Source organism: Tasmannia lanceolata, unplaced genomic scaffold (genome assembly GCF_043159265.1).
Source record: "Tasmannia lanceolata isolate RefF3 unplaced genomic scaffold, GAP_Taslan_0.1 ptg000008l, whole genome shotgun sequence".
NCBI lineage: Eukaryota > Viridiplantae > Streptophyta > Magnoliopsida > Canellales > Winteraceae > Tasmannia > Tasmannia lanceolata.
In genome coordinates this window covers 69,223,817-69,236,118 of record NW_027518685.1, presented here as the reverse complement: position 1 = coordinate 69,236,118, position 12,302 = coordinate 69,223,817, and the positions used below count along the sequence as shown (strand labels likewise).

Below are 12,302 nucleotides of genomic sequence, written 5' to 3'. Positions count from 1 at the left end.
CACGTAGAACTTCTGTTTTGCCATTCACCTACAGGAACGCACAATAGCGTTACAAGTAAACAATAAAGCACATAGACATGCAACAGAGAAAGGGTTCATAAACATAACCAAATGAAAAGAATGTTGAAAGACTTGAAGCACAATTAACCTTCATAGGCATTTTGGTCATCTAAGTAGGCACCACCTAGGTGATCGCCACTAAGTTATCAACCTTATAGTTATTGGGCATGAAAAGGGGCTTCACGTGCTCTATATATTGCAAACAGTAGGTGGTTGTCCCAACACCCCCACCTACCCAATTGTGCTATGTGCAGATTTGAACTAACAAGTAAACAATAAAGAAGAGAAGTGAAAGCTGTGAAGTAAAAAAATAAAAAAATTACACTTACTATAAGAATTTGTAGGGACTTGATCAAATACTCATCTCATTTACACAAGCTTACACACTTCAACATGTTATTGCACAACATATAAATGAATAGACGTAATGTACAGTTTTTTGTTTGCAGATATTATACAAAAATCGACACCTAAAGAGGAATTGTATGATAGGAAACAATCAATAAAAATGAATACATATACTATATAAGTAGTTAAAAGGCACAGAGAAGACTCACCTTTGCTGCACTTTCGCAGGAAGCCATTTCACAGCTCACTCTCCATGACAGAGCAGCCACATCATATGAATTAAATGAATGTCACAAGTACCCCATGTGATTGTTCTCTAAAATACATGCTGACATCTATGACAATGTTTTATAAAGCATGGTCATTAAAGCAGGAGGCGTACATAAAACTTAGATCAGTAGAAGGAAATTTAATAACAACTGTTCTGCAAATTAACATTCCAACCATATTGTCCAACTTCAAGCAGAGTATCCAAATAAAAACATAGAAGCAACCACAACCATAGGACAACAATAACACAACTGATGTCCAAAGGAGATCAGCCACTCTACTCACTCCCTCCCAACTGACCGGCTCCAAAAGAACTTTGCGACATGCATTTCTCGGAGGTCCTTCGCACGGTGAACAAACGATCGCCCCTCTGCCAGGTGTGTGCTCAGATAGTCATAGATGTCAGCGAGCGCTGCACGATCAAGACCATCAATTTGTTTTAGTGCCTCCATGATCTGGTCACACAGAATGTTCTCCTTCTCATTATTCTCTTTAACAGCAGCAGTATTCTCTTTAATAGCAACCGCAACCTCCGAGACACTGGCGGCGAAAGTGTTTATAGTGGAATTCAAATCACTAGAACCTCGCCTCTTGCATCTACTAGGACCACCTTCCCTACTTCCCTCCCCACCCATACTCATTTCCATTGGACTTGGTGGCTGACGAGAGGTCGACCTACGAATATTTGGCCTACTCGATGAAGTGTGTGTCATAGGGGTCGGCATCTGAGGAGCACTGAAATCCTGAGAATGTTGACCCAAACAGTCATCATGGGAGAGGAACTCTGTGAAGCTATCGTCTTCGGTAGGTGGCATTTGGGGAGTGTAGAATTCCTCTACAACTGGCCGTGGCGGATCCCTGTTATTTCTCCGAAATCCCCCATCTGCGATGTCCTTCCCAAATATTTCAACCCAGTCATCATACAGCTCATAAGGTTTCTTGAAGAATTGTAAGCCCAAGGGTCTACTCTCCAATCTTGTTTTGATGATTCTAAACATAATTGATTGTGTTTTTTAATACTAATCAATTTGCTTTGAAGTGTTGTGTTTATGATAGGATTGATCATTGAAGAAACCAACACACAACATGGTCATGCTTGAAGATGTACCCAACAAGAGTCAAAGGAGCTAAGTTGAGCTCACATCATCACTCAAGCAAGCATACAAAGATGGAAGATCAATTGAAGACCAAAGCTAAAGAGAAATTGAAGGTTGCATAGGTATCATTGTACATCCCTTCTCTTTAGATTTTCAAGTCAAGGCAAAACGTTTTCAAAGTGTTTTCAAAATTGTTTTTCAAAGAACACTTAAAGATCTTTAAAAATTTAGTGAATGATTATGTGGTGGACCAACATGTTGGGACCCTCATAAACATTCCAAAATTATCATAGGAGTTGAGTTCCAAAAGCCAAAAATCAAACAAAAAATAAAATCTCAAATATACAGATTTTTAGGCTTCTCGGAGCTCCGAGCTCGGAACTCCGAGAGTTCTCTCGGAACTCCGAGAAATGGTCCAGTAGCTTCTGGCCATTTTCTCGGAACTCCGAGAAATGGTCCAGTAGAATATTTTGTTCTTCTGGCCGTTCTCTCGGAACTCCGAGAATATTTCTCGGAGCTCCGAGAATGGTTCTCGGAACTCCGAGAACCTCGCGACAGACCAAAAACTAGCCGTTGGAATTTAAATTAACTTGTGATTTTTGATATCCACACCCCCAAACGGTCATATTCTTTGGTGAGGCTATATATACAACATCTAGATGATTCATTTCCTCTCTCTTGATGATTTGAAAAACTCCTTAAGCATTGAAGAAAACTTGCAACCCATTTTGTGCTTAAGATTTGATTTTTTCCAAACTTGCCTTGCACTTGCAAATTTATTGAGTTGGGATTCTTAGAGCTTTCACTTGCAACTACAATCATTGAAGAGCAATCAAGGATCTACAAAGAGCATTAAGCTTTCAAGAAGAAGCCAAGCTATTCAATCTTCACTTCTTGTATAGGTGGCTAGGGCATTCCTTATTTTAATTCCCTAGAGAGCAACCGCTTAGAACTCGGCGGAGAAGGAGAGTCTCTGTAAAGGTGTAAGGGCATCCTCATTTAATATCCCTTGGAAGTGTAACCGCCTCGGAGCCGGGCATCGTGGAGGTCTCCAATAGTGGAAATCCTTAAGGACGATCTTAAGAAGAGTGGAGTAGGGCTTTGCCCGAACCACTATATATCGGTGTGTCATCTCTTATTTTTGTCCTTTCATTCTTGTTTTGGTTTGATATATCGTTTGTTTTTCAATCTTACTTGCACTAACCAAAAACCTAATTTGAAGAAGAAAAATTCTAACTAGGTTCACAAGTAATTTCAAAAAGGGATAATTTAGTGTTAAAATTCAATTCACCCCCCCTCTTGTTTATTTCAATTGGTATCAAAGCCTCGTCTCTAATTTTTAGAAAACCCTAACCGGTCTAGAGTAAAGATTCTAAAATGGCAAACTACCCTCAACACCCTGAAGGTTATTCAAACACTAGGCCACCCTATTTTGATGGAACAAACTATGGTTTTTGGAAAACTAAAATGAAAATCTTTTTAACCCAAGATTATCAAATGTGGAGAGCCATTAATAATGAATACATATTACCCACAAGAAACCTAAATGATTGGACCGAAGCCGAACAACAAGCTTCAAATTATAATGCCAAAGCTATGAATTCCCTTATTTGTGCTCTATCTCCCAGAGAATTCAATAGAGTATCAAATTTGAATTCGGCTAAGGAAATTTGGGATACCTTAGAAGTCACCCATGAAGGAACCAATCAAGTCAAAGAATCTAAAATGAACCATCTTTTTCGGCAATATGAACTCTTTCAAATGACACCCGATGAAACAATTGCCGACATGTACACTAGATTCACCAATCTTGTAAATTGACTAAGGGGTCTTGGAAAACAATTTTCCAATAGAGATTTAGTGACTAAAATCCTTAGGTCCCTACCTTTGTCATGGGAATCCAAAACCTCCGCAATCACCGAAGCTAAGGACATGAACACATTGAACCTAGATGAACTAATAGGGTCCTTGATCACTCATGAGATGATTTTCAAAACAAAAGCACCCGAAATTGAAACTAAAAGTGAAAAAGGAAAATGTGTTGCTTTTGCTTGCAATGTAGGTGAAAATGAAGATACAAAGGAAGACATGGAAGATGAAGTTGCCCTCCTAACAAGAAGGATCAAATTCTTACAAAGGAACATGGGAGGCATGAGAAATAGAAGAACTAATCCCCCATTCAATAAGAAAGAAGAACTTGGTGATGGGTCTTCTCAACCCCGATGCTACGGTTGCAAGAAGCTTGGACACATTCGCCCGGATTGTCCACTCAACAATGAACCTACCTCAAACAACCGCTTCAAGAGAAGAGAAGGCAAGAAAGGAATGACCGCCACGTGGGATGAAGAAATTGAAAGCGAAGGCGAACAAAATGATGGCGAAGATTGCTTGATAGCAAAGAACGTGTGCTTCATGGCCTCAACAAACGACAATAACGAGGTAAACACTTTAAATGATGTCGTTGTTTTGAAAGAAGTTCTTGATTCCTTACAAAGTGCTAATGATGAACTTGAAATTCAGTTTGATAAAATTGCTTCACTTGAAAACTCTCTTGCTAACATGACAAAAGAATTTGGTTGGTTAAAGAAAGATCATGAATTTTTAGATGATAAAAATGAAAAATACAAAGTAGAAATTCATGAGTTAAATGCTTCTATTACCATTTTGAATGAAAATCGACAAGAGCTTTCGATTGAAAACAACAAGCTAAAGCATGAAAATGGTAAAATATCTTTTGAATATGATGAACTAAAGAAACTATTTGAAAAATTTGAACATAGTTCATTGAAATTGGATAGGCTTGTTAACATTCAAAGAATTCCACATGATAAAAGTGGACTTGGTCTTAAATGGAATACTACAATATCCAACTATAAAAACAAACTTTTAAAGGCTTCTTTTAATAGTACCAAAACTTGCTTTTATTGTGGTTTAGAAGGTCATTATAAAGTTGCTTGCATGCATGCTAAACAAGATAAAATTAAATTGAACTCTAAAATAAAAACAAATGAACATAGCAAGATTAGGAAGATTTGGGTACCCAAAGGATCTCACTTGCCTATTCATATGTAGGTATGCCTTAAAAGCCATAACAAAAAGAACACATGGTACCTTGATAGTGGATGCTCTAGACATATGACCGGAGACCTTACTCAATTCGCATCCCTATCACTCAAGGATGGTGCAGACGTTACCTTTGGAGATGATAAGAAAGGAAAAGTCAAAGGTGAAGGCACCATAGGTAACTCTACCTCTCCCATACATGATGTACTATTTGTTGATGGCTTATCCCATAATCTTATTAGCATTAGTCAATTATGTGATAATGGTTTTGAAGTTGTCTTCAATCCCGATAAATGCATTGTTAAAAATAAGATAGATGGAGAAGTAAAATTCATAGGTTCTAGAGACAATAACATTTACACAATTGGACTAGATGATCTTAGACTCCAAAATGTGACTTGTCTTAATGCCATTAGTGAGGATTCTTGGCTATGGCATAGGAGGTTGGGTCACGCCGAAATGGATCTCATTTCGACCCTCTCCTCAAAAGAAAGTGTTAGAGGATTGCCTAAGTTCAAATACATCAAAGATCACATTTGTAGAACTTGTCAATTAGGAAAACAATTGAAAAGCTCATTTGCACATAAAAATATGATTTCAACTTCCTACCCCTTGGAGCTACTTCATATGGATCTTTTTGGACCAATGAAGACAAGTAGCCTAGGTGGAAAGAGGTACGTGTTCGTAGTTGTGGATGACTACTCACGGTTTACTTGGGTCATATTTCTAGCACACAAAGATGAAACTTATGGAAACTTCCTTACATTGTGCAATCAAATACAAAATGAAAAAGGTGTTGCTATCTCTTACATTAGAAGTGATCATGGAACGGAATTTGAAAATGTACATTTTGACACTTACTGTAATGAACACTGCATAAAATATAATTTTTCCGCACCTAGAACACCTCAACAAAATGGAGTAGTAGAAAGAAAGAATCGAACTCTCCAAGAAATGGCTAGAACTATGTTGCATGAAAATAATCTCCCTAGATATTTTTGGGGGGAAGCGGTTAGCACCGCTTGCTATATCATAAACAGGGTATATTTAAGGCCAATTTCTAAGAAAACACCTTATGAGCTTTGGAAAAACTTGAAACCAAATATAAGCTATTTTAGAGTGTTTGGATGTAAATGCTTCATTTTGAACATTAAAGAAAATTTACACAAATTTGATAAGAAGTCGGATGATGGAGTATTCTTAGGGTATTCGTCACATAGCAAAGCATATAGAGTATTTAATCGAAGAACCCTAGTTGTAGAAGAATCCATGCATGTGACATTTGATGAAAGAGAGCCAACACCTCAAGAAATGTCACATGATGAGGATGAACCCATTGAACATCTTTTTCCAAAATTGAGTGTTCCTCCTCATGCATCTACAAGTCATATATTACCTAGTGAGGAAGTAGAAAATGAAAATGATGACTCATTGCCTAGGGATAGGAGAACATTGGTAGATCATCCTGAATCCCAAATTTTAGGTGATGCCACATCGCCAGTGAGAACTAGATCATACTATCGTAGTGTGAGTAACAATTTGGCGTTCCTATCCGAATTAGAACCAAAATCCATCAAGGAAGCTGAAAAGGATGAATATTGGTTGATGGCCATGCAAGAAGAACTAAGTCAATTCGAAAGGAACAAGGTGTGGAGGCTAGTGCCTAGACCTAGTGATCATCCAGTCATTGGCACGAGATGGGTGTATAGAAATAAATTGGATGAAAATAGAATTATCACTAGAAATAAAGCTAGGCTGGTTAGCCCAAGGGTACAATCAGGAGGAGGGAATAGACTATGATGAGACATTTGCTCCTGTTGCCCGTATGGAGGCTATTAGGATACTCTTGGCATATGCATCCCATAAAGGATTTAAATTATATCAAATGGATGTCAAAAGTGCCTTCCTAAATGGCTATATCCAAGAGGAAGTGTATGTTGAGTAACCTCCAGGTTTTGAAGACTTCAAACATCCAAATCATGTATTCAGGCTTGATAAAGCTTTATATGGATTAAAGCAAGCTCCTAGAGCTTGGTATGAGAGGCTTTGCACTTTCTTGGTTGAAAAAGGATTTGAGATGGGAAAGGTGGATAAAACATTGTTTATCAAAAGAGAAATCAAGATATCCTCCTTGTTCAGATCTATGTGGATGATACCATCTGTGGCTCAACTAATCAAAAATTGTGTGATGAATTTGCAACCTTAATGAAAAATGAATTTGAAATGAGCATGATGGGTGAGTTAACCTATTTCTTAGGACTCCAAATTAAACAATACAAAAATGGAATATTTTTAAATCAAGAAAAATATACAAAGGAGTTATTAAAGAAGTATGGCATGGATAGCAGTAAGATATCAAGAATTCCCATGAGTACTACTGCTAAGCTAGAAAAGGATGAATTTGGAAAATCTGTGGATCAGAAATTGTATAGGGGTATGATAGGTAGTTTGCTCTATTTGACAGCCAGCAGACCAGACATTATGTTTACTGTCTGTCTCTGTGCTCGATTTCAATCGGATCCTAAAGAGTCTCACCTATCAGCAGTTAAGAAGATCTTCAAGTACTTAAGAGGAACCCAAAGTCTAGGACTGTGGTATGAAAGATCATCTTCCTTCACTCTCATCGGATATTCAGATGCAGACTTTGCTGGATGTAGAGTAGATAGGAAAAGCACTAGTGGGACTTGCCAATTCTTGAGTAAATCACTTGTTTCATGGTTTAGCAAGAAGCAAAATTCAGTAGCTCTGTCCACAACAGAAGCAGAATATGTGGCAGCTGGAGCTTGCTGTGCTCAAGTCCTATGGATGAAAAGCACATTGATGGACTATGCAATCAAAATGAAAAATATTCTTATCCAATGTGACAATACTAGTGCTATAAGCTTAACAAAGAACCCCATACAACACTCAAGAATAAAACACATTGAGATTAGGCATCACTTCATCAGAGATCACTCACAAAAAGAGGATATTTGCTTAAAATATATCAACACTGAAGATCAATTAGCGGATATCTTTACAAAACCCCTTAGTGATGATAGAATTTGTTATATCCGAAGTGCCTTAAACATTTGGAGTGTGGATCAAATCAAAGAAATTGCCAAATAAATACTTTGTGCCTTTCACCAGCTTATCTATATAGTATTTATACATATCATCGTTGTTTGGTAGTATCTGCATGAATGAGATGTCAAATATTAATCTTAAAAACACTCAATTGATACTCTTAGCCTTCTTAGTTTTTCTAAGTTGGAGAGGTATCTTCACTTTAATTAAAAATACCTAACAATTTGACATTTCTCAACATCTTGATCATGAACAGGTATATGTGCATTACTTGGCTATATATTTCTATACCATAAGCATTGATTTAGGGGGAGTTATCTACTCCTAAATTTTTTTACACCCTTTCTGTCGATGACAAAAGGGGGGGAAGGTTTGAAATTGATTATCTATTCAATTGACTATATGCACCACATGCTTATAACTTGTGTCATTTATCTGTATGCATATATTGAGGGGGAGTTCCAGTATTCACTTGCCTACTATGTCACTCCACACACACACCTCATAATCAATTTTGTTTGTCATCATAAAAAAGGGGGAGATTGTAAGCCCAAGGGTCTACTCTCCAATCTTGTTTTGATGATTCTAAACATAATTGATTGTGTTTTTGAATACTAATCAATTTGCTTTAAAGTGTTGTGTTTATGATAGGATTGATCATTGAAGAAACCAACACACAACATGGTCATGCTTGAAGATGTACCCAACAAGAGTCAAAGGAGCTAAGTTGAGCTCACATCATCACTCAAGCAAGCATACAAATATGGAAGATCAATTGAAGACCAAAGCTAAAGAGAAATTGAAGGTTGCATAGGTATCATTGTACATCCCTTCTCTTTAGATTTTCAAGTCAAGGCAAAACGTTTTCAAAGTGTTTTCAAAATTGTTTTTCAAAGAACACTTAAAGATCTTTAAAGATTTAGTGAATGATTATGTGGTGGACCAACATGTTGGGACCCTCATAAACATTCCAAAATTATCATAGGAGTTGAGTTCCAAAAGCCAAAAATCAAACAAAAAATAAAATCTCAAATATACAGATTTTTAGGCTTCTCGGAACTCCGAGATTTTTCTCGGAGCTCCGAGCTCGGAACTCCGAGAGTTCTCTTGGAACTCCGAGAAATGGTCCAGTAGCTTCTGGCCATTTTCTCGGAACTCCGAGAAATGGTCCAGTAGAATATTTTGTTCTTCTGGCCGTTCTCTCGGAACTCCGAGAATATTTCTCGGAACTTCGAGAATTTCTCGGAGCTCCGAGAATGGTTCTCGGAACTCCGAGAACCTCGCGACAGACCAAAAACTAGCCGTTGGGATTTAAATTAACTTGTGATTTTTGATATCCACACCCCCAAACGGTCATATTCTTTGGTGAGGCTATATATACAACATCTAGAGGATTCATTTCCTCTCTCTTGATGATTTGAAAAACTCCTTAAGCATTGAAGAAAACTTGCAACCCATTTTGTGCTTAAGATTTGATTTTTTCCAAACTTGCCTTGCACTTGCAAATTTATTGAGTTGGGATTCTTAGAGCTTTCACTTGCAACTACAATCATTGAAGAGCAATCAAGGATCTACAAAGAGCATTAAGCTTTCAAGAAGAAGCCAAGCTATTCAATCTTCACTTCTTGTATAGGTGGCTAGGGCATTCCTTATTTTAATTCCCTAGAGAGCAACCGCTTAGAACTCGGCGGAGAAGGAGAGTCTATGTAAAGGTGTAAGGGCATCCTCATTTAATATCCCTTGTAAGTGTAACCGCCTCGGAGCCGGGCATCGTGGAGGTCTCCAATAGTGGAAATCCTTAAGGACGATCTTAAGAAGAGTGGAAAAGGGCTTTGCCCGAACCACTATATATCGGTATGTCATCTCTTATTTTTGTCCTTTCATTCTTGTTTTGGTTTGATATATCGTTTGTTTTTCAATCTTACTTGCACTAACCAAAAACCTAATTTGAAGAAGAAAAATTCTAACTAGGTTCACAAGTAATTTCAAAAAGGGATAATTTAGTGTCAAAATTCAATTCACCCCCCCCCTCTTGTTTATTTCAAGAATTTAGCTGTATCGGGGTTATCCTACACATTAAAGGAGACTATATAAATTAACAAATATATTGACTGGTGGGACAATAATGCTTTAAGTACTGTAGTTAGGCACTTCTTACCCTAACATAATGTTCACCAACGTCATTTGTAACCGTGAGCCTCTTCAACTCACAGTCCCAGCTGAACCCACTCCTGTTAACTAATCCATGCAGGATCTTAAATAATTTCTTCATTTGTTTCACATGATTCTCGATTTGTGTGCGCCTCAGATGGAGGCCGAAAGTCTCATTCACAACCGTCGTACAGTATACATAAGCACTCTCTTTGAATCCGTTGAGGCATGTCTGCCCCTCCGCACATTGATGGAGCAATGCTGCAAGTAATACCTTATCCATCTCTGTAGACCATTTCGCATTCTTACCTTTATCGGTCTCAGCTTCGTCATCCATAACCTGAAAAGATATCAGTTGGGAAAAATGCAAGAAAAAATATATTATCAATGCTTTCAGAATGTTCTCATAACCATGATTTCAGAATTGCAGCGGCTCATCTTGTCCTTCTGTATTACAACAATTGATTCACCAACCCATGCAATCCAACAGGAATACAGATTAGGCAAGCAGGCATGAGTTTCTACAATTCTGAAAACAACAATTACCTAATATCATTCGGCACGAATAAGTAAAGCAGTTGAGTGAAACTCTATGTTTTTAAATCATGACCACGTAAACCCCTGTAGCAGACTATGGCCATAACTAATGATGTCATTCAAGAAAAGAAAAACAATTGAATTCAAACAATCTCCTGGACAGAACTAAGCAAACCAATAATGTATGAGCGTCTTATGACAACAAAACTGGAACCAATAGTCATCACATAACCATGAAACAGGTGCTGAATATCTTGCATTTAGGTGAGAAAGGACTGAAGCCCTGCAACTCCAATGACAAGACACATAGGTTTTGCACAAGACACATAAATTGTTTTTGGTAGAATAGAATAAATTGTTTCTGCCACACACGAAGACACATAAATTGTTTTTGGTAGAATAAATTTATTAATTTTATCAGATTTTCCCCTTTGAATGGGGGTACAAGAAAAATGACACGAAGAAAACCATCCTAACGATCCAATGAAGGGCATGCCAAAAAGTAACACTTGAATCAGGGAACATAGTGACAATAGAGACAACAATTGTTTCTATAAAATTAAAAGTTTAGACTATTGAGGTAACTGTCTGTTAGAAGATATTTATTGCAATGGTTAGCCAACAAAGCACTCTGTACATTGCATCACGCACAACACCCAACAATATTTTTTAAAGTAGAGGAATTTCTGGAGTGAAAAGCTCACAACTTGAAGTGAGAAATTGCACCTTTATCAAACAAATACCTAGAATGAGGACCATCAACCTAGCAAATAACTATACTCATCACAGAGCTCTGTAAAGGGGAGATCTACATTTGAAAGCCATTCAGACAAGACCCAGCCAGTGTGAAATTGTCAAATTGTAGTTTTGTGTTGGGACTTTGACACCAAATTATTTGTCATCTAACCATGGTAGACACTAAACACTAATAAAATCATCTCAAATTATCTTTCAGGGGATAAGACTAGACTTACTACCTTTTCCCCAACTGGAATGCTCACAATCTAGTGTCCTTTGCACCATGTTTGAAGACCCTGTGAAAATGGCTATCAACAGAACATTTTATAAATAACTAAAATAAGAATTATGGGGAATGCACACAGTACATAATGCTTGTCAAAGCAATAGTCTAAACAAATAAAATGTACTATAGTTGTGCTACTTCAAAGACACTCTTTCTATATCCCTCAACACACTCTTTCTACCATACAAGACACATAAATTGTTTTTGGTAGAATAGAATAGGACAGTAACAAGAGACACCAAGAATTGAGGAATGAAGAGATTAAGGTGTAAAGCAAAAGCGTGTCTATGAAGATGGGTTTTTGCTATAATGGCAAGTTTCTTCGTTTCTTTAGGAGATTGGTTGAAGGCCTTACGCAAAAAAGGCAGTTTGAGAAGATGAGTTGTTGCTATTATTCTCCTTTCTTTTAGGAGAATTGGTCGAAGCCCTTCAAGGCAAAAAAGGCAGTCTCAGAACATAGGTTTTGCAAAAGTCTCACTCACGTATAACTCCACAATGATAACAAGGACCTTGCTTCCTCATCCAAAAAGTGACACAAGTTACATAGAAGGGTGTTAAAATGAAGCACTAGTGACATAGAATCCAAAATTAGTAGACCTTATAAGTGGCATACGAAAATATGTGCCATACAATCCAACCTCAAGCACCATACATGAACCATACAAATTTCGCAAACAAGAACCATA

The 12,302-nt window shown here is 37.4% G+C and overlaps 1 protein-coding gene across 1 annotated transcript; it reads right to left on the bottom strand.

The window, feature by feature from the left end:
• Positions 1–959: 959 nt before the first annotated feature.
• Positions 960–10,392, bottom strand: LOC143883274 (uncharacterized). Its single transcript, XM_077386619.1, has 2 exons — positions 10,063–10,392; positions 960–1,571 (listed from the first exon to the last, which is right to left on the bottom strand). Exons 1-2 carry the CDS (start codon positions 10,390–10,392, stop codon positions 960–962), a joined length of 942 nt encoding a protein of 313 aa, XP_077242734.1.
• Between the last annotated feature and the right edge of the window lie 1,910 nt (positions 10,393–12,302).

Bases quoted from the DNA above. Each gene is read 5' to 3' on its own strand.
- LOC143883274 (XM_077386619.1), bottom strand. From the start codon at position 10,392: ATGGATGACGAAGCTGAGACCGATAAAGGTAAGAATGCGAAATGGTCT. The intron at 1,572-10,062 runs GTAAGAAGTGCC...ATATTTGGGAAG, and splicing joins TTGGTGAACATTATGTTAGG to GACATCGCAGATGGGGGATT.